The following is a 22,660-nucleotide window of genomic DNA, read 5'->3' on the forward strand; positions in this document are numbered from 1 at the left end:
TAAATCAGTGCTGAGAAGCTTCTAGCCCACCTTTGGGAACACATTTTGATAACAGCAAAAGATTTTACTGCTATTGAAAAGACACCTATTTTTCCCCTCTGGTAAGGGAATCAGGGTCCCACAAACTGTTTTAAAATAACTTTTTTATTACTAGCTAAGCCAAGTTGTTTTTTTTTTTACTTGTTTTTTAAAAAATGTTAACTGGATCTTTTCCTGAACTTAAGTTTCTGCCAACAGCGTAGAGCTGGTTAAAACTGATGAAAAGGTTCAAAAGCTGGATTTGAAAGAATTGAAAGCCGCAGGGGGCTATTTAGGAATATTTCATACCAGCATTTCCTACAAGGAACTAAATATACAAAAATATTTGTCTCACTAGGACTCAAACAGTAAAACAAACAAACAAAACAAAACACACGTCCAACATAGAACCGATTCCAAAGAGGAAGCTTTACTGTTTTGCAGCTACAATCCTCATACAGTTGTCTTCATAGAAAAATTACACCAAAGACAATAGTTTCAGGGTTAAATATCCACTCTAGGAGTGTAATTAGGCATGCAAAATGTGTATGCCAGTGGATGACTGATTTGCATACCTCGGTACCACAGTTTGTATGTGCAAATAGGTAGCTGTACACACACTAATTGGCTGTTAGTGCATGATTTGTATTCAATTAATGAAATAAAGCGTAAATTTTTAACAGTGTAATTAAACAGTGGACCAATTTACCAAGGGTCATGGCGGATTCTCTATCACTTGACAAGTTTAGAATCAAGATGGAATGTTTTTTAAAAAGCTGTCAGTATATATTTATTTAATTTTTGCAAAGGTCTATATAGAGCATGTGTTATATAGGAAGTCAGATTGAATGATCACAATTGTGCCTTCCAGTTTTGGAATCTGTAAAACCTACAAAACATGCATGTAAGCTCAAATAAGATGTGCTGTGGAATACATATTTTGAACATGTTTCTAAATTACAAGAAAAATCTGGTCCCTTATGTTTGATTATATATGTAGTATAATTATATATCTGAATGTATAATTATATATTGTCTCTATAGTTTCCATGTTAAAGAACAGTATTATGTTCTTTACTCCTTTGATACTGTTTCAGAAAAGTCTACATATTTATGCTGTGCAGCCTTTGAGCTACAAATGATCATGAGACATGTTAAAAATTAAGGGTTTGAATGCTCTTTTTTTAAATCTCCATTGCACTGAGAACTTTAATACCAGTAAATGTATGGTTTTGAATAGTAAAGCAATGAGACACAACAGATCTTCAGTCATTCCTGATGTACGGAAGAGGTACTTACAAAAGAATTTAGCCCTAAAAATAATCAGTAGGTTTATTTTCCCAAACTTGAAGATTTAAATTGTGTATTACAAAAAGAATAGCTGACTATTTTGAAACCACATGTAAAAGGAAATTCATTAACCAGTTAATGTTTGTTAGACATTGAATAGACTGGATATCTAGACTGTGGTTTTTTTTTCTTTTTGCATGCTATATATAATCAAAACATTTAAAATAAACCTTTTTTTTATTAGCCATATGAGACACCAGCTGCTTATCGTTACTGGAGACAGAATTAAGCAAGAGCTGAGCTGCAGTCACTCTAAAAGAATCCTTATTATGGAAGGAAGATCAGACTCCAAGTAGAGACCAGTTTTGTTCTGGTAGCTGAAGTGCCAGTGCTGCTTAAGCCCCAGTAAAGCTGTTAGCACTGTAGCCTCATCTACACTTGGTGTGGGCTGCCCCTTGTACTTTTCGATCCCTCTTCCTGTTGAATCTTTTTACATAGTTGCTGCTGCTCCTTAGCAGCCCATCTCCTGGCCGTAGACGTCCTCGCAGGAACTGCAGCAGAGGTGCAGGCAGCTGCCGTCTCTTGTGGTAGATCTGACCCATCACAATGTATCTACTTCCTGCAAGATAAAAATCACTTACTGTGCTGGCTTATTTTTGTTTAATTTCCTTGGCTTGTTTCATTTTAGATAAAAGCCTGTTCCAGTTTGATTTTTGGAGATTGTTCATGTTTTCTTTTAAAATAAACTGAGATAAAACTAAATGTAATTGAAGTAGCAAAATTCAAATTATTAATAAACCAACAAATGGTCAAAAACTGGAACTGGTCATGCAAACTCCTGTCAGCCAGCACCTTGACTTTTAGGTGTTGGCTAAAAGAAGACAGGTCTGCTTGCTGGTGAAAGCTTTCAGCAGGATAAATGTTCTACAGAATGTATCGAACAGGGGGATTGAATGGCTAACCGTTCTGCCTTGCAGACTGTTGGGCTTCTTTTGTAAATATGGGGAAAACAAAGAAAACACTTTGTTTCCCCTGCTCCTAAGTGAGTCAGTTTCTTTTTCCCAAAAGATCCCATGAACCCCAGTTCAACCTGGGCTAAGTGAAATCCCAAAACACCTAAAAGAGAAACAGACTGACTTTAGCTGGGATTCATTACCAAGTTTAAAATCTGGACATGGTTTGCTGCAGTTTAAAGCATCCACGATGAGAATGTGAACTCGGAAGAAGAAGCCATCAGGGGCGATATACAGGCGACTCATCTTGTATAATCCATCGCTATTTACCAAGAGCGTAACCAGCCGGATTCCTTTCCCTAGTGTTTCCACATCGTGAACAATCCCATTCACTGCTGTTTTAAGAAGAGAGAGAGGAACAATCATCACTTGTTACACTTGCTAGTGAAACACTGATACTCAACTCATGATACATGTGGAGGCTCTAAATCAATCAATGTGGCAGTGATTTAAAAGTCTTAAAAGTGTATAAAATACTTCAAAGTTGAGTCTTATGTATTGTTGGATAACAGCGAGGTTGGAAACAGTGGGGATAAGAGTGGGGTTGAATATTCATTTAAAAGAAGAAAATGAAACATTTATTGAAGTATTATACAGTATTACTAACACTATCCAATTTAAGTGTGCTTGCAATACAGCCTGATACGGTAGCATGAGTCCTGATCAAGCAAACCACATGGAGCTGTGCTACACCACTTCTGCCTAAGAGAGACTCAGGATTGGGCTGAGTTAACCAAGGGACTGGAAAATCCCCTGCACGTATTCTAGACTGACAGTGATAAAGTCACTGGAGAGGTAAGACTAGAAAACTTCTGACACACAGGTCAAGGCCACACCTGCTTCATGGAGTGAAAACTTCTCTTTGATGCAGTCCCTAGACCTTTAATCTCTTGATGTAAATTCATGAGTAAAGCCCCTTTTGTGATCACTCTAGGGGAACCATGACCATGCAGATTAATGTTTGTTCAGGCTGGGTTAAGAGGCATGCATCTCTTTACAATTTAAGTAATAAATGAAATTGTTAATCATTAAAGGATGAAATATGCAGAGGGTACAACACCTTAATCAGGGAATTAGGTCCTGGATTTAAGATTTTGACTAGAAGGATATTAGGGGATGCTTCCATTTGTAGAAAACACTCGCTAATTTCTAGTGAGGCAAAACAGATGCTCCGAGCATGCTTATTTTCTGGAACTAGACACACCTAATAACTGGCAATAAAGATTTATTTTACCTGTCTGCTTTTAAATATTGAGAGGAAAAACCATCTCTAATCACTGCTGCTTTGATGACGAGAGACAGTTCCATTCAAAAAATGTGTGCTCCAATTTCCAGAGCAATTAACCCAGATCTATGCTATCTTTTTCTACCATCTGTGGGTGTGCAATCTGGCCATTAGAACCTAATGCAGCATGACTGTTGCAGGTGGAAGCCCTGTAAAGCTAAAGCAGCATCCTGGATGCAGAGAACATGCCTGGGTAGCTCAAAACTCCTTAGAGGTAGGTAAATCATGCAATGGCACGGCACTTAAGCAATACTGCTACAGATGGAGAGAGAGAGACAGGTATTCACTTAGTTGTGGGTTAATAAGAAATGAAGAATCATACAGACAGCTCCTGAGATGGCTTTAGCACTGACAGTGACATGCACACGGACTGGAGGCACCAAGAGGGCCAGTGCCAGACCAACAGAAAGGGGATTAGAAAGTGAAACACTATTGATGCTATTTATGCATAGACGCAGCTGTGATGGGTACCTTAAAACCAGGTATTAGCTTAGGATGGAACAAGCCAGGGAAGACTTTTACAAGCAAGATTAAAATTTGTGTGTTATAGGTTGAACCTCTCTAATCCAGCACTGTCTGGACTGGCAACATCCATGGGCTGGCATAAGTTTAGTTAGCCAGTTGTTCACTTATCATAGTTGTGGCCAAGTTCCCTGAGGACCCATAAAATGTGTTTACAAACACCAGTCCTGGCTCTTGGTGTTCTGTGCTGTTATTTAGCCCTAACTTATCCCAAAATTTAAAAACACTAAATAGTCTAGTAGCATCTTAAAGACTAACAAAATATGTAGAGGTACCATGACCTTTCATGGGCAAAACCCACTTCATCTCAAAATGTCTTCTAAGAGCCCACTAAGCAGTGAAGTTCAGCACCAGTTAGGTCCGGAGGGTGCCAGACTAGAGAGGTTCAACCTGTAGTAGAATGGTCCAATACGTGACTCTGCTATGCCTACCTGCAAGAGAGAATATAAGCAATAGGAACAAAAGTCTTACCAAACTCACTCCCACAGAAAGCCTCTGCTTCATCCCTCTCCCTTCTGCATTCTGTCAGGCACACCTTCTCTTTGCTGTCAGCATCTAGAACTGCAATAGACACACATGTTGTGGATGTGCAGCATTAACGCAACATGCCCACTGGAATTCAGGAGTGAACATAAGTAGCGCTGCTCTCCTGAAAGGACACAAAGTCCCTTCTTCTGGAGGCACCCCCTCACCTTTTTTTAGCACGTTGAAGTAGTACAGAAGGCTAGATGACTGGCGGTTGGTGTCCCAGGCAGGCTTGGTGATGTTTCTTAGAGGGTCATGCTGTTTGTAGGGATTCATCTTTCCAGGTCGGTTGAGGTGATCAACCATATTGGGATCTTCTGGTTCAGCTGCCCCTGTGTCTTGGAAAGGATGCATCTCAGCTAACGTCAAGGATCTGTCTTTATAATGGGAAAATGCTCTATAAGGGAAGTGCGCTGAGATGCTGTTTGCTGCCTCGGACTGAAGCCTATCTGCATGCATTCTGTTGGCATGGTTGAAGTCAAAGGAATCAGGTCCCTCCATGTGGCTCTCAGAAGCCAGGACCTTGCCATCCTGGTGCGGCTCTTTCCGCAGCCCTGTGTTGTTTTCCAGCGAAGTCTTGCCTTTCTTCTTTTTGTCTGGTGAGACTGAGAGGATGCCAGCAGTTTTTGGCCACTGCAGGTTAGCTGGAGACAGCAACCAATGCTCTGTGTGATTCTCTTCAGCCACACTGCTGCCTCTAAATGGGATCTTAGATTGGCTTGGTGTAGAGTCTGCTGCGCTGTACCCATCCTTGCTGAGTGCCTGAATGGGTTTTCTGATATAGGGCAGGGAGCCTGTGTGCAAAATAAACAGAAGAGAGACAATTGCTTTAACTTTGGGGGCAGGAGGCAGAAACAACTTGTAAGCTCTCTGGGGTCAGAGACCTTCTCTGTTCTATGTATATACAGTGCCTGGCACAGAGGGGGGGATGGCAACTGAAGCCGCTAACCATTTATCACAATATAAACAATAAATGGTCCACTAATTGGAATAAACCAGAGTTCCCAGATCAGATCAGACAGATTCCACTTTCTTTATGTGGGGACAGATAGCACCTGCTTTTCTGGGCATCCAGGCTTGTGGGACAAAATCTGATTTAGCTTCTCATTTCCAGAATGCTGCAGGGTTGAAAAGATTCATACAACAAAACAATCTTTAAAAAAAAAAGAAAATCGGGGCCAGAAACACAGGAAAAAGATTGGAAGGGAACTTTCTAGCTCCTATTTCAAACAGAGTCCCAGTAACCACAACACGGAACTTGGCCCAGCTGCATGCGAGCTGAACCCTGGTGATCTGCATTTTTACTATTATTGTTACAAATTAAAAACACAATTTATAAACAAACCAGTCTCTCTAAAGAGCCCTGAAAGTCCAGGGAGCATCCGGGGGAGCAGGATTCACACCGCAGCTTGGGCTGATTGTTTAAAAGACTCAGAGAACGGAACTATTTGGTTTTCCCATCCATGGGACGCCTTATTGACAATGTCTTCTGGACTTTTCAATGTACATGGATTTTGAGGCCTGCTGAAAAGATCTTTATCCAGAGTTTTGGATTTCTGACTTGTGCGCCACAGAGCTGTCAAGGCGGCCAAAAAGCCCATGTTTGGTAGAAAAGTTATTGCTTCTAAGTAATGATCCGTTGCAGTTTGTTCCTGATGGCAGAAAGGTGGGATTGAGTTATCTCTTCTCTTTATTTCAAAATGAAAGTTAAGAAATTGTTAAAATACAATTGTGGTTTTGGTACAGGCAGGTTAATGGCACAGTGCAAACCAACTGGGAAAATTTCCAGGTCTCATTTCACATCATCCCCTTCCTCTTTTGAATCACACAAAGCAAAATGACTTTCTTTTTAAAGAGTTTCCTCTCCCCCTGCAGTTTTTTCCCCTTCAAATTTGTGGTTCCCTCTTCCTTTTCAGCCTATTCATGCCATACAGTTAGTTTGCCAATGTAGGGCATTTAAATACACTTTACACACAAACAATCTGGGTGCTCGCTGTTTGTAGTTAACAGTGTGTAGGAGGCAGATCCTGACATACACAGAGGAATAAAGTCCTGGTTTATCTCCAAATCCTGATTCTCAACTGTTGACCTCACGATTACTTCTTCATTGCTCTCACCAGCTGTTGTCATGGGAAAGATTGCCTGATATTTGGGCTGAATGCATAGGAAGTCAGAAATTTCCATGAAGTTGGGAGGGGGCGGAGGGGGAGTACAAGCTGAAGACTGACATGCCAGAGTGCCCTAGAGCTGGACTGTCTGGAGTCATGGTGCCTGAACAAGTCCTTTCAAACACATCTCCCACCTGTGATTTTTACCCCTGAAACACACTAACTAAACACTGAGTTTCTAAGGAGCTTCTAAGGAGAAATTACACATTTTGTCATGATCCAACTTTCTAGTTTACACACACATAATGGAACTGCCACATAGTGCAGTTCTTTTATGTCCACAAGGAAAGATACATCTTTTACCTCCATGCCCCTCACAGGATGCAGTAACAAACCCATTTAGGCTGACATGCAGAAGGCACAGGTGGGAGCTCAGAACAGCTGAACCAGATCAGAGATTTGGAGCCTACTGGAGATAGTGGGGAGGGGATATAAAAGTCACACACAAGAAACCGCACATCCAAACCACTAAGTAACTTACAAATCGCTCAATACTGACTAACGCAGGATTCATGGCACTAGCTTATTCTCTGTTGCTGTCAAGCTGCCCCGGACATAAATCTTCCTCTGACACATCAAGCATCTCCGCTTGCTTTCTTGACCAATGCTCCTTTCCTCAGGTCTCATGCTTGCTGCTGCAACGTGCTGAAACAGATGCAGCTGGAGAAGGCTGTCAGGGCATGAACTGGAAATAGTGTGTCCAGTCTGTGGGAAAGAACTATGTGCAACCTCTTCCCTCCTTGCTGGAAACAGCAAACCTGCCCTTTTCTGCTTTGGAATGTTAAGAAACTTACCTGCCACCAATTTGGACGATGGTCCCAGGACAAAACAGAGGAGCCACAATGCTTTGGTTGTCATTTTGAAGGAAACCTTTTCCAGATTCTAAATGAACTGGAGTCTTTTATGCCCTTCCCCCTGGTTCATGCTAATGAGAGGCAGCCTTAGGGGAAACATGAATCGCTCCCTGGACAAACCATTGGAGCAAGACCAAGCTGCCGCAATCCTCCCACTGCCACTTCCTAAGAGAAATGTGCATGGAGCCCCCCCACGTTGGCTACAATTGCCTGAAATCTAAATGTCAGTTCTGTCTTTGCCCGATTAAACGTGTATTTCCCTAAATTTCTATCTACACAAACTGGTGGGGTTTGGGGTCTTGTTTTCCTTCCCTGCCTCTGAGAGGAAATTGTACAAAACATGTCAATGGATAATTAGATACAAGAAACTGCATTAAAATGCAGCACAGAGAATCAAGGAACACATCACCTCTACATGTCAGCAGCTACTTTGGGGGTGGGATGAACTCACCATTTATGCACAGCAGGCTATAATGGATGTACACTTTTTAAGGTAAATTAAATTGTACATCTGGCTATTTCAGTCCTTACTTGATGTGGGTTTTGCAAATTTTTTATAATCACTGTCCATTCACAATAGAAAGGTCTCTGTAGTATCTAATTTATTTTAAAACCCAGTTTCAGTTACTTGAATGAATATCTCTAGTAGTCTGACACGCCTCTTCTCAGAGCTTATACACACTTTATTAAGGTGGGATTCATTTAGACCAATATGTTAGTTTCTATATAACCAGTTTAAACACTTGAAGACTTTTCTTGTTACCAGGCAAGATGGTCATTGAAGCTGCTTATCCCACTGTCTGACAGAGGATGAATCCGTTAATTTGTGCCTAGATAGTGCTTTGACCACAAAAAAGCACTATCCAAGTATTGTTGAAGATCATTAGAAATATCCTGTAGGCTGTTACTAAAGCATATCTTTACAGCCGAAGGAAAGCTATGCAACTGAAGGCCCCAAATATTGCTGAAAGGTGCAGAAGCGCTAATGAAAGGTGCAGCCAGGAAAGTAACTCAAATACTGCTGAATTTTATTTTACAACAGAGAGCCTACCCCTAAAATCTGATTTACTGAGGGACCATCTCCACTCCTTAATATATTTGTTTTCTATTACTAGCTCTCTGTACAACTTTCCATGAATGATGTACCTAGATACTTGATTATAATATCCAAACAGGAAGGTGCAACTTGCACACCTAAATTTCAGTTTTTGCTGATTATACACAGTATGTATTGTATGATCCTTAAGCAAAAGTTTTATTTGTAACTAATCCAAGCATGACTCTGAGATGTTCAGAAACCCTTTTTCTCAATCTGGTATTAGATATTTTTTAACATTAGCTTCAATAACATTGTTATATCTATCACTTAGTTTATGCTTAAATGGTGTATTAAGAATGATGAATGCATTAGTAATAATATATGTAAACACTCTATGGATTTCTAACATGCTTATCAGCATACTCTGTACCAAGTTACCAGTCAAGACAGCATGGTTGGGAGAATACTACAACTTTAGTATTGCCTTGCTGAAGTGAATGGTCAACTTCCATTCTATTTAGTTATTTTAAATAAAATAGGGTATATGAAAACTAATTTTGTTTGCTACCAGTTAGAATAGAAATTTTAATTTGCTGACAGCTAATATAGATAATTGATATTTCTTTATAGCTGGATTACCTTATCCATGAAAGTATGTATTCCAACACATTTCCAAGAAGCACAAAGTCTTATTTCAAATAGCTAGTTACAGTTCATTCTCTATATATCTCAAATGGTTTGCAAGATGTAAGGAAATATAATACATATATGACCCTATGCTTTAATGTCTCATATCACATGTTAATTCATTTTCTTCTGATACAAATGCCTTTGAAATGTTTTAATTTCAAAAGTATTTTAACATGGGGAAGAAACATTTTAGAAATCTAAACTCAAGACACAGTGCTAAACTAGATTCGCAACTGGTGATTCATGTTAAATACCTTAGCCATTTATATTTTATTACTTTGGCTGTTTGGGAGTTGTTCCATCAAGTGCATTCCTCTCCATTTCACATGGGACTGGGAGGGACAATGTGGAGCTATGTATCAGAGAAAACAATGGGGTGGATTAGATTAAATGAACAGTTCCGGAACATTTACCTAACATGCTTCTATGAAACTGTGCTATAGCAGACAAGGAGCAACACAACCTGCAAATAATTAAGTGAATTTGTTGTGCTTCTTTAATTGTTCAACTCTTTATTTTTAAACTCCTCTAATAGTGAACAAGTCAATGGGTTAGCACCTGAACACCAGGCTCAGTAAGCACTGGTGCCCCCTGGAGGTTAAGTAAAATAGGTGCCTATACTCTCTCCTGATGCAGCATTTTCCTCCTTAGGTAGGGGATGTATGGGACAGGATGTGAGCGGGAGGGTACATCTACACAGCAGCATTATTTCGAAATAACTAGCGTTATTTGGAAATAGTGCCAAAATACTGTCGAGCTGCAGGACTTCTTACTCTGACTCCTGTAACCCTCATTGTACAAGGAGTAAGGGAAGTCAGAGGAAGAGTGCTCTATTTTGAAATAGGTGCTATGTAGATGCTCCCAATTTCGAAACAAGCTATTTGGAAATAAGCTACGTAATTGACATAGCTCAATTTACATAACTTATTTCGAGTTAAGCCCTGCTGTGTAGATGCACCCTGAATAGTTTATGGGCTATTCTTTCTGGGGCTAGTTTATATCTACCTAAGGAGTACATATGTGAGATGCATCAGAATCACGTGGGCCATTACTATAAATAAACCATTAAATAGATACAACCTTCTGATGCAACTATTTGGCAGTATAATTCAATCAATTTTACTATGCAGCCTCTCTCCGAGTTACGAACGAGTTACGGACGAAACACTTGGCCGTAACTCGATCTGTTCATAACTCGGACCCCATTGAGTTACACGCGACCGCGTTGTTCGTAAGCGCGGATCACATTTGTAACTGGGGGACCGCCTTTACGACCGCTCCATGGGAACTTTGGTCGTAAGTGCAAACGGTCGTAACTCAACCGTTTGCAACTTGGGGAGTGGCTGTATTGTTGTGTCTATATCTGAGTGTTTTTCTTAAAAATTCAGCTATAGTAAAATTTTAGTTTCCATGGTAGCATTGTGGACGATGTGGTGGTTAATATATCTAAAGTAGTCTTTGAACCACTGGTGGTGGGATGACTTGCATGACTGGAGCGCTGTCATGGAAGGGTATAGACTGTTCAGGAACAACAGGCAGGGGAGAAAAGGAGGAGGAGTTGCACTATATGTAAGAGAGCACTACGACTGCTCTGAACTCCAGTATAAAGAGGGAGAAAAACCTGTTGAGAGTCTATGGGTTAAGTTTAAAAGAGCAAACAACAACATTGATGTTGTGGTTGGTGTTTGCTACAGGCCACCGAATCAGGTGGATGAGGTAGATGAGGCTTTCTTCGGACAACTGAGCGAAGCTTCCAGATCGCAGGCCCTGGTTCTCGTGGGGGACTTTAATCACCCTGACATCTGCTGGGAAACCTATACGGCAGTACACAGGCAATCCAGGAAGTTTTTGGAGAATGTTGGGGATAACTTCTTGACACAGGTGCTGAAGGATCCAACCAGGGGCCGTGTGCAGCTTGACCTTCTGCTCACAAACAGGGAGGAACTAATAGGGGAAGTGGAGGTGGGTGACAACCTGGGAAGCAGTGATCATGAGATGGTAGATTTCAGGATCCTGACCAAAGGAAGAAAAGAGAGTAGTAAAATACACACCTTGGACTTCAAAAAAGCAGATTTTGACTCCCTCCGAGATCTGATTGGCAGAATTCCCTGGGATGTTAACATGAAGGGGAAAGGAGTCCAGGACAGCTGGCAGTATTTTAAAGAAGCCTTATTGAAGGCACAGAAAGAAACCATCCCGACGCATAGCAAGAGAGGCAAACATGGTAGGAAACCGGACTGGCTTACAGGGGAAATCCTTGGTGAACTTAAGCACAAAAAGGAAGCTTATAAAGAGTGGAAACTTGGACAAATGACCAGGGAGGAGTTTAAAGGTATAGCTCGAGAATGCTGGGGGGTTATCAGGAAGGCGAAAGCGCAAATGGAATTGCGACTGGCTAAGGATGTGAAGGATAACAAGAAAGGTTTCTACAGGCATGTTAACAAGAAGAAGGTGATCAGAGAGGGTGTGCGGCCCTTAATGGATGAAGGAGGTAACCTAGTGACAGATGATGTGGGGAAAGCTGAAGTACTCAATGCTTTCTTTGCCTCTGTATTCACGGACAAGGTCGGCTCCTGGACTTCTGTGCCAAGTGACGCAAGATGGGATGAAGATGGACAGCCCGTGGTGAGTAAAGAACAGGTTAGGAACTATTTAGAAAAGCTAAATGTACATAAATCCATGGATCCGGACTTAGTGCATCCGAGGGTACTGAGGGAGTTGGCAAATGTCATTGTGGAGCCTTTGGCTATTATCTTTGAAAAGTCGTGGAGATCGGGAGAAATCCCGGATGACTGGAAAAAGGCAAATGTAGTGCCCATCTTCAAAAAAGGGAAGAAGGATGATCCAGGGAACTATAGGCCGGTCAGTCTTACCTCGGTTCCTGGAAAAATCATGGAAGGGATCCTTAAGGAATCCATATTGAGGCACTTGGATGAGAGGAAAGTGATTAGGAATAGTCAGCATGGATTCACAAAGGGCAAGTCGTGCCTGACCAATCTGATTAGCTTCTATGATGAGGTAACTGCCTCGGTGGACATGGGGAAGTCAGTGGATGTGATATACCTTGACTTTAGCAAGGCTTTTGATACAGTCTCCCACAATATTCTTACCAGCAAGTTAAGGGATTGTGGATTGGATAAATGGACGGTAAGATGGATAGAAAGATGGCTAGAAGGCCGGGCCCAGCGGGTAGTGATCAGTGGCTCGATGTCAGGATGGCGGTCGGTTTCTAGCGGAGTGCCCCATGGTTCAGTTCTAGGACCGGTTTTGTTCAATATCTTTATTAATGATCTGGATGAGGGGATGGATTGCACCCTCAGCAGGTTTGCGGATGACACTAAGCTGGGGGGAGAGGTAGATATGCTTAAGGGCAGAGATAGGGTACAGAATGACTTAGACAAATTGAAGGATTGGGCCACAAGAAATCTGATGAGGTTCAACAAGGACAAGTGTAGAGTCCTGCACTTGGGACGGAAGAATCCCAAGCATAATTACAAGCTGGGAACCAACCGGTTAAGTAGTAGTTCTGCAGAAAAGGACCTGGGGGTTACAGTGGATGAGAAGCTAGATATGAGTCAACAGTGTGCCCTTGTAGCCAAGAAGGCTAATGGCATATTAGGTTACATTAAGAGGAGCATTGCCAGCAGATCCAGAGATGTCATCATTCCCCTTTATTCGGCTTTGGTGAGGCCGCATCTGGAGTATTGTGTCCAGTTCTGGGCCCCTCACTACAAAAAGGATGTGGACGCATTGGAGAGGGTCCAGCGGAGGGCAACCAAAATGATTAGGGGGCTGGAGCATATGACTTATGAGGAGAGGCTGAGGGACTTGGGTCTGTTTAGTCTGCAGAAGCGAAGAGTGAGGGGGGATTTGATAGCAGCCTTCAACTTCCTGAAGGGAGGTTCCAAAGAGGATGGAGAGAGGCTGTTCTCAGTAATGACAGATGGCAGAACAAGGAGCAATGGTCTCAAGTTGTGGTGGGAGAGGTCCAGGTTGGATATTAGGAAAAACTATTTCACTAGGAGGGTGGTGAAGCACTGGAATGGGTTACCTAGGGAAGTAGTGGAGTTTCCATCCCTAGAGGTGTTTAAGTCTCGGCTTGACAAAGCCCGGGCTGGGTTGATTTAGTTGGAATTGGTCCTGCCTAGAGCAGGGGGGGGCTAGACTTGATGACCTTCTGAGGTCTCTTCCAGTTCTATGATTCTATAATCCTAGTGAAGCTTCTTTTTTGCTAGCAAACTTTAGTGAAACACTTCTAATATATGATTCCTTCTTCCTACAGAACAAGTATAGATCTACAATTTTAGCACCCATAGATCCAAATGGCAAAATTTGTTGCAGTGAAAAACTGGATGAATTCCCCATTCCTAATCTCCCCAGAGAAAAGAATACTAAAGTTCTGATGCCATCACATCCGATGTGTGATTAATAATTACTCACTACAAAACACTATGGACCCGATTTTAAAAAGTAGTAGCTCCACTTACCCTTGCGAGGGCTAAGCAATTCAGATCACTAAAAACCATTTTCAAAAGTGACAGAGGCACTTAGGAATCTAGATGCCATTAACTTTCAATGAGTCTTAGGGTACGTCTAGACTGCACTCTAAAATTGAAATATGGTATGCAATTTGCGCGACACAATTTGCATATCTTATTTCGATTTTATTTTGAAATAGGCTATTTCAAAATTTGGCGTGTCTACATGGCGCCAAATTTCGAAATGGAGCACTATTTCAAGACATTCCTTATTCCTTGTGGAATGAGGGTTACAGGGATGCCAAAATAGCTTGTCTGTTATTTCAAAAATTATTTTGAAATAGTAGACATGTTCCTTGGACGCGGGGCAGCTATTTTGGGAGACCAGAGGTATCCCGAAATAGCCTTGCAGTCTAGATGTACCCTTAGGCTCCTAGGCCTTCTGACAACAGGAGTTAAGCTGTCACTTAGGCCTTGCGATGCTAACTAGGGTTGCCAGATGGTTGCAACAACAATACCCTCTCCCAAAAGATGGGAAAAAAATTCTGTGGAAGGGGAAAAAAAGGGGGGGAGGAGACCAAAGTTGTTGAGCGGGAAAAAAAAAAGGGGGGACTCCAAAAATTCTACCCTGCCCCCAAATCCAAAAATTAAAATAAAACAGCATTGCCCTAAATTGCATAGCTTATTCTGAGGTAAGGGTGCAGTGGAGAGACTAACAAATAGATACATTTGTTACTACTATATATATTACCACGAGTTTTTGTGGGCAAAACCCACTTCTTCAGGTGAGAGGGAGTGGGGGGGAAAAAAGGGAACCTAGAATTTACACCAAGAAAAGTCTAACAGTGAGAAACCCCGCTACTGCCCCCTGGGCGGGGCACCAAGGGGCAAGGCCTGTCCCAGGCGGGCTGCAGCTTCTGCTCTGACAAGCCCCCCGCGGGGCCGCCTCCTTTGTGCCCAGCTCGCCCTGGGTCAGGGGGGCCGGCCCCTTCCCGCCTCCCAGCAGCGACAGGCGGGACGGGAACGGCCGCCTTGGCGGGGTGTCTCTCCGCGCGCCGGTGCCTGCTCACGGGCCAGGCCGCCGCTGCACCTGCGGGGAGTTCACGGACCTGTGACCGCCTGCCTCGCGCTGTCAGCTCGAGCGAGGCCGGTCCTGCCGCATCCCCTCGCCCGCCTAAAAGGGGATTAGCGCCGCGGCGGGTTGCAGCCCCTGGCGGGCGAGCGACGACGTGCAAACGCCTCAGGAACCCACCAGGCTGCGGCGGCTCGCTACAAAACGTGTGACAGGCACGACCCAGATGGGACTCGAACCCACAATCCCCAGCTCCGGAGGCTGATGCCTTATCCATTAGGCCACTGGGTCACCCAGTGAGCAGGGAGAGCGGCTCGCTCTAAAGGCCCCGCCCGACTCGCCGTGGCTCCGCCCCGGCCCAACCTGTCGTACTTGATTTCAGCCTCACTCTCAGGCCCCGCCCAAGATGGCCCGCCCCCCCCTTCCAAGCCCAACACACTGACTCCGCCCCTCCCCAGCCATTTCAATCAACAAGGCGCGCGAAGCCCCGCCTTGAGCACTCACGGCGGCGCCGCCTCCGGGCTCGCGATACGCCCTTAGCCTGTCAGCGTCCTGTCGCGAGCCCCTCCCCGAACACGCGCAACAGCCGTCAGCTCCTCCCTCCCCGCGCGCCGTTAGGTCCCGTGTGTATGTGTATCCCCCTCCCAACCGTCGTCTGGGCTCTGGCCTTTGGCTCCGCCCCCTCTCGCGCGTGCAGGACGCAAATCTTTCCTACGGCCCCCCACAGCTGTGCGCTTTGCCCTTGCCCCTCCCCCCCCCCGCAAGGCTAACGTGGGCTTGTCTCCCCTCATAGACCATCCATGTTGTCATGTTCTCCCACAGGCAGCGCAGCCATTAGCCCATACTGGGCACCCTAGTGCCAGCATGTCTTCCCCCCTACCCCCCCCCCGCTCCCCACGCACTGGCCTCCCTCTCGCTGGCACCTCGCCCCAAGCTCATTGCTTTGGTTGGCAGAGCTGCACACCCAGCTAGCCTTTGTGGACACCAGCAATGAAGCGTGAAGCCCACCAGCACAGAGCCCAGGGCCTGCCTTCCCTTGTATCAGGCCTCCCATCAGCATTGGCCATTGTGGGAAGACCGGATACTGGGCGACACGGGCCTATGGTCTGAACAGTACGGCCGTTCCTATGTTCTGTCAAAGCCCTTGCATGGTGACAAGTTTCAGTGCAGTAGCCGTGTTCGTCTGTTTCAGCAAAAACCATGAGGGGTCCTGTGGCGCCTTAAAGATTAACATTTATTTGGGCATAAGCTTTTGTCTGGTAGAGCCCACCTCGAATGGGCTCCAGACTGTAAAAGCTTATGCCCAAATAAATGGGTTAGTTTGTAAGGTACCACAGGTTGTCTCATTTTTGTCAAAATCGTGGCAAATTCTAGGTTCGGCTCCTTCCTCATCGATACCAATCTCCTCTACAGCTAGACCACCCCCAGCAAGCTGCTCTGCCTCTCCCTGGCACATACTGCCCTGGGCTCTATGCTGGTGGGTTTCACACTTCGTTGCTCGTGTCCACAAGGGGTATCTGGGTGTGCAGCTCTGCCAACCAAAGCAATCTATTTGACCCTTTAATAGGTTGCTGCGTGGTTGCATGCCAGCAAAAGGAGAGAGCACATAGCAGTATCAAATGGGCACTCTGGTCTTTTCCAGTTTTCACCAGAATCAAGTTGGGTTCTGCCCATTGATACATTCCCTAAAATTAAGAATTTTATCAGATGTGGTTTTCAAAAAAGTATGGTGTTTGTTACAACCAGTCAGAGAAATGCCACTAAAGCCTCACTTTCCTGTAGCAATGGAGCTCCAGCTCATGTTCTTCAACCATTAACTGCAAGTCCATTCCTTCTTCTCCTTTGTGCCCTACCTTTAGCCCCTTTCCCACTTGTAATACACTGCCTTTTTTTCTACCTGGGACAGGTTCCATCGTCTGTGATGTTAAGCATCCACTCTCTCTCACCCCTAAAATTAACTCCTCAAAGCTCATTGCTTCTGATTAGCTTGCCATCTCTACCATCTGTTTTGGCAATGGTCATTCCCACACTTGCATCTCACCAAGGTCATGTGCCATTCATATTTCTTTTTGTAAAAGCCAGAGTAAGCAAGATAATTACAAAACAAAACAAAACCCTATATAAAATGTCACCGAGGAACCTTCCTATCTCTCCTACATTGCCTATTGTGTTCATTTTCTGTGTAATATATTCTTCATGATAAGAACCTTGTCTTCTGGTAGGCCTGTGAGCTACCATATGCATCTGTGGCGTTGTAGTAAAAATAATAATCTAATTAAAGTATGTGGTTCAGTGGCTGTGACTCTATCACTGCCTTTAACTGTCTGAAATTTGAACTGTGGTACTGGTCATAGGGTTTAATGTGCTCAAGTTTCAGATGTTATCACAGGGGTTCCAGATGTGTTGGGGAAAATGGAATACTATATAGTCAGTGCTCTAGATCCTTGTAGTTCTTGTGGGGTATTTCAACATATCCAAGGAAGATTAGATGCCAATTATAATTAAAAAAAAAACACAAGAATTTGACTTCTGTTCTAAAAGTTATCCCATATATATATAATCTGTCTTGTATTAAGATTTGGCAATTTCATAAGGCAACTCACAGTGTCTTTATGCTATTGATTTGGTTGATCCTTATTAATTAGCATTCAGAATTAAGTATAGCATACAGACTTGTGTTGATTGATGCTTTTCTTCAAGAGATTAATTTAAAAACAGGTGTCCGTGATAATGTTATCTATATCAGCTGTCTTTGATATTGTGGATCATGAAGTGTTGATGATACACCTATCCTGTGTGAGGTGAGTTTTTTGGCTATTTTGGATGTTTCATACCTATTATGAGAAACAATGTTGAATTATTGACCTTGCTAGGATGGTTAATGACTTTATCACTTCTAGTCTAAATTAGAAGTTCTACATGGGGCTGTACCTTCAATCCTCCCAGAAGGGAAAGCTAGCCTAAAGGGTGGTGGCTGCCCTCTTGTGTATGTATCCTGTCATGAGCAGGATGCTGTAATACTTGTCCTCCATGGACTGCACATTGCTTTTCACATAACTCAGAACAGAACCCTTATGGCTTGAGACCTTTTTTACTAGGGATTTAAGTGACTAGTCGACTATCCAATAAGCATATGCTTATCGGATACAAGTGGGGCTCTTGTTACATTTCAAAAGAAGTGCCATGGGAGCAGGGGGTGAGTGGGGGACCCAAGTAGTCCCCCGTGCGCTCCCTGCTTTTGAAATGTATTGGAGGGGCTCCTGTATGTTTCAAAAGCAGAGCCCGGATGGGGAGCAGGGAGCCAGCAGGGCTCTTGTGCATTTCAAAAGCAGGGAGTGCAGAGCCAGCTGGGGACTAATTTGAATTCCCCATTGGCCTCATGCTTCCGGAGGGGCTTCCGCCTTTGAAATGTAACAAGAGACAAATGCAAAGTGCTCCACTAAGGAAGGACCAATCAGTTTCACACATACAGAATGGGAAGCAACTGTCTAGGAAGGAGTACGGCAAAAAAGGATCTAGGGGTTATAGTGGACCACAAGCTGAATATGAGTGTGATGCTGTTGCAAAAAATGTGATGCTGTTGCAAAAAAAAGCAAATGTGATTCTGGGATGTATTAACAGGTGTGTTGTGAGCAAGACACGAGAAGTCATTCTCCCTCTCTACTCTGCATTGGTTAGGTCTCAGTTGGAGTACAGTATTGTGTTCAGTTCTGGGCACTGCATTTCAAGAAAGATGTGGAGAAATTGGAGAGGATCCAGAGAAGAGCAACAAGAATGATTAAAGGTCTAGAGAACATGACCTATGAAGGAAGGCTGAAAGAATTGGGTTTGTTTAGTTTAGAAACGAGAAGATTGAGGGGGGACATGATAGCAGTTTTCAGGTATCTAAAAGGGTATCATAAGGAGGAGGGAGAAAACTTGTTCATCTTGGCCTCTGAGGATAGAACAAGAAGCAATGGGCTTAAACTGCAGCAAGGGAGGTTTAGGTTAGACATTAGGAAGAAGTTCTTAACTTTCAGGGTGGTCAAATACTGGAATAAATTACCCAGGGAGGTTGTGGAATCCCCATCTCTGGAGATATTTAAGAGTAGGTTAGATAAATGTCTATCAGAGATGGTCTAGGCAGTATTTGGTCCTGCCATGAGGGCAGGGGACTGGACTTGATGACCTCTCAAGGTCCCTTTCAGTCCTAGTATTCTGTGATTCTAAGAGCAGGCAGGGCTCTTGCTACATTTCAAAAGTGGAGGTGCCCTTATCAACTAATCAAATGGACAATGCAAATTGCATCCACCATTCAATTAGCTGATTAATCTAAATTTAACATTCTTACTTTTTACCTGAAACACTATTTTTCACTCTGCACCAAATTGCTGTTGTTTTGATCAGGAAAGCTACTCAACTTGACCTAGAGCTTCTTTGCTACATGACAGTGAGCTGCTGGCAGTGTGGTCTCCCTTCAAATTTGGAATTTTCTCTTTGCTAGATGCTAAATATCCCAAATCTTTTTACTCTTTTGGACATATACTGCAAAGCCTCTACTTTTGAGCTGGCTTTTGTGAGTTTCTGGGGAAGTCTTAGTAAACTAAGGCCTAGTATGTTTTTTATTTGGATTCTGGGGGTTGGAGTAGGTTGATGCTCTTTTGATTTGGTGTTTAGTATGCAAGTAGTGCATCTTCAATCAATTTACTTTAAATCCCAGTAAAGAGCAGCAGGTATTCTTCTTTAGGTCCAGTGCCTCCTTTGGTTTGGAGTCTGAGGGTCTTGGTTTTGCCAAGAGCAAGGAGGGAGGCACAAAGGGTATGGCTTTGGGAATGTATACACAATGCTGCCGCAGTCCTAGGCCAGGCTGGCTGACACAGGCTTGGGCTGAGGGGCTAAACATTGCTATGCAGACAGTCAGGCTCAAGGAGGAGTCTGGGCTCCATCCTGAATCTGAATATCTACCACCTATTTTACATCCCAAGTCAGCTGACACAGGCCAGCCATAGGTATTTAATTGTTGTTGTGCACATGTGCCCTACAATGTAATATGAGCCCAGGTTTAACAGAACTCAAGTTAGCAGATCCTCAGTTTGTTAAACTTGGGCTTGAGTATTTACACTCATCTGAAACCACAGGTAAGGAATGGTTGAACCCTGGGTCCCAATCTGCAGCTCCAGCATCTACACTGCATTATGTAAATCAGTGTCCAATCATCCGTATCCCAGACCTCCTATCGTCTTCCCAAAATGTGGGTGTTTCTTTGTTGTGAAGTTTCAGAAAATCTGACAGACACTAAACTTGACTGTCCAGAGGACAAAGGAAGTTAGACCATGAGAGTGTGGGATACCTGATTGCCACAGAAAGAGTCCAATGGGCTTGAACCCTAGGTCTTGGCTAGGACGCCCAGTTTTTTATCGGAAAGTATAGTGGAAAAGGGAACCTGACAGTGACCATTCAGATCTGCTGACTGGACACCCAAAGTCCAATTACAGTGGTTGGGGGAGACACCAGATCAACACTCAAAGTCCTTATTCAGCTGGGTGGGTGATGATCTGATGTTTCCCCCAGCATCAGGGGGCTGCAGCTCCCTCGTGACCTGGGTGGGATGGGAGTAGGGGGCAGAAGAGGGAAAGAGCAAAGAGTGGAGGGGACAGCAAGAAAGAGGACCAAATGGGATTGGACCTCAAGAAAGAGGTGAGATAGGGGCAGGTACCTCAAGAGAAGAGAGGATGGAGGAGGTTCTGGCATGCCTACTGTAGTGTCTGGTTTTTAAATATTACAAAGTTGCTACCTTAGTCCTGGCTTCACTGAGCCTCAGCTGCTCCACCCCAATGTGGTCCTGAGTATGAACCCTCAAATAGCGTGATTTGTGTGTAGACAGAAAATACTTGAGGCTGAGTTTGAACCCTGGGCTTACAGTGCTGTATACCAGTGGTTCCCAATCTTTTTTATACCATAGCTCGGCAAACCGCTAACATTTTATTTGAATATTTGCACACTCATTATGTGAATAATGAATATTCAAATATGCAATAAAATGCTGCTGGTCTGCCAAAAGTTTGTGAATGGGTATGCTAGTCCGCATTATAAAAAGCCCAAGCCCCCAGAACTCCTCAGTGCCAGCCCTAACACCTAGAGGCCCCCACCCCTCCACTACTCCCCCAAACCAGACACTGATCCCAGAATCCCCTGCACCCAACCGCCCCCCCCCCCCGTGCCAGCTTCCTGCTCTCAGAGTCCCCAGTGCCAGTCCCCATCTCAAATGCCGCAGTGCCAGTCCCCCCTTAGAGCCCTCCATCACCAGACTCCCCAGTGCCAGCCTCCTGTTCCGGAGCTCCACTGCACCCAATCCTGCTGGGCCTCCCACACCCCGAGACCCCCAGTATTAGCTTCACCCTCAGAGCCCCCCCATGCCAGCCCCCTGCCTCTTAGAGCCCCCCCCCCAGCACCAACCGTGCCCCTGGACCTTCCAGTGCCTGCTTCGCCCCCCGCCCTGAGCTGCCTCCTCGCTTCCAGCTGAGCACTGCTGCCCAGGTTGTGGCTGCTCTAAGCGTGCCGTGCTAGGCTCCGCGTGGCCCTCCCACTGCACAGTGAACTGATCTTCTGCAGCTGGGGGAGACCTCTCAACAGCTGTGGTGTGAGGGGAGGCCCTGGGTGGTGTACCTAAGTCCCCACCCCCAGAGCTTCCCTGGCTCACCATTGGTCTGTGGACCGACGGTTGGGAACCACTGCTGTATACAGTTCTGCATAGCTAAAGCATGCAGTAGATTTTGGTGACCAGGGGTTTGGTCATGCTATAAGGCAGAGGTTAATGTTACCATATGTGAACGTTCAAAAAAGAGAACACTCCTGAGAGAGAGTGTATCTGTATCAGTAGCTACCAACTCATTACGGCTACGGCTACATTGGCAAGATTTTGCACAAATACTTTGAATGCAAGAGTTTTTGCGTTAAAGTATTTGCGCAAGAGAGCATCTACGCTGGCATGTGCTTTTGTGCAAGAGATGTGCTTTTGCGCAAAAGCATCTGTGCCAGTGTAGATGCTCTCTTGCGCAAGAAAGCTCTGATGGCCATTTAGCCATCGGACTTTCTTGAGCAAGAAATTCATGTTGCCTGTCTACACTGGCCTCTTGCGCAAGAACAGTTGCACAAGAGGGCTTATTCCTGAGTGGGAGCATCATAATTCTTGCGCAAGAAGCCCTGATTTCACACATTAGAATGTCAGTGTTCTTGCGCAAGAACTCCCCGCCAGCGTAGACAGGCAGCAAGTTTTTGCACAAAAGCACCCACTTTTGCACAAAATCATGCCAATGTAGACACAGTCATGGTGTATTAGTATAGTGTAGATACAGATACACTCCCTCTCAGGAGTGTCCTTTTTTGAAAGTTCAAACATGGTTAACCCTAGTAGAGATGGGGAACCTTTTTTGGGTCAAGGGCTGCTGGCCCACAGAAAAAATCAGTTGGGACTGCACACAAGAGAGAAGCAAAAGAACAAAAACAAAGAAACAAAAAAGCATAAAACCCTCACTAACATGGCCCACAACTGAGGAAGACACTTCCCACATTCCCCTTGAACACCAGAGGCTAGGGGAGCCCAGCCTAGTAGATTTTGTGTGCTCCAGCCCTGCAGTGGGACAGCAGCAAGGTGGAAGGGGGTCAGGGGGAAACTGGAGCGCAAGCAAGGGCTCATCAGTACTAAGGGGTGTGGGAGGACTGAGCCT

At 44.3% G+C, this 22,660-nt stretch overlaps 1 protein-coding gene and 1 non-coding gene across 4 annotated transcripts; both read right to left on the minus strand.

The window, feature by feature from the left end:
- Positions 1-427: 427 nt before the first annotated feature.
- C20H17orf58 (chromosome 20 C17orf58 homolog) lies at positions 428-15,246 on the minus strand. 3 transcript variants are annotated; one of them, XM_089772025.1, is made up of 5 exons: positions 15,135-15,246; positions 4,821-5,447; positions 4,600-4,689; positions 2,465-2,656; positions 428-1,927 (listed from the first exon to the last, which is right to left on the minus strand). In XM_089772025.1, exons 1-5 carry the CDS (start codon positions 15,229-15,231, stop codon positions 1,737-1,739), a joined length of 1,197 nt encoding a protein of 398 aa, XP_089628151.1. In that variant the 5' UTR covers positions 15,232-15,246; the 3' UTR covers positions 428-1,736. The 3 variants fall into 3 exon arrangements, with proteins under 3 accessions (XP_089628151.1, XP_025036297.1, XP_006110654.1); XM_025180512.3 differs by lacking the exon at positions 15,135-15,246 and adding an exon at positions 9,682-9,756; XM_006110592.5 differs by lacking the exon at positions 15,135-15,246 and adding an exon at positions 7,616-7,766.
- On the minus strand, positions 15,173-15,245 carry TRNAR-CCG (transfer RNA arginine (anticodon CCG)). Its single transcript has one exon. It is a non-coding gene; the product is annotated as a tRNA-Arg (tRNA).
- Positions 15,247-22,660: the final 7,414 nt, after the last annotated feature.

The sequence above is a fragment of the Pelodiscus sinensis genome, chromosome 20 (assembly GCF_052426305.1).
Source record: "Pelodiscus sinensis isolate ZL-2025 chromosome 20, ASM5242630v1, whole genome shotgun sequence".
Taxonomy (NCBI): domain Eukaryota; kingdom Metazoa; phylum Chordata; order Testudines; family Trionychidae; genus Pelodiscus; species Pelodiscus sinensis.

Bases quoted from the DNA above. Each gene is read 5' to 3' on its own strand.
- C20H17orf58 (XM_089772025.1), bottom strand. From the start codon at position 15,231: ATGGATAAGGCATCAGCCTCCGGAGCTGGGGATTGTGGGTTCGAGTCC. The intron at 5,448-15,134 runs GTGGGTTCCTGA...TTTTGCACACAG, and splicing joins TAGCGAGCCGCCGCAGCCTG to GCTCCCTGCCCTATATCAGA. The intron at 1,928-2,464 runs GTAATGAATCCC...TTTATCTTGCAG, and splicing joins ATGTCCAGATTTTAAACTTG to GAAGTAGATACATTGTGATG.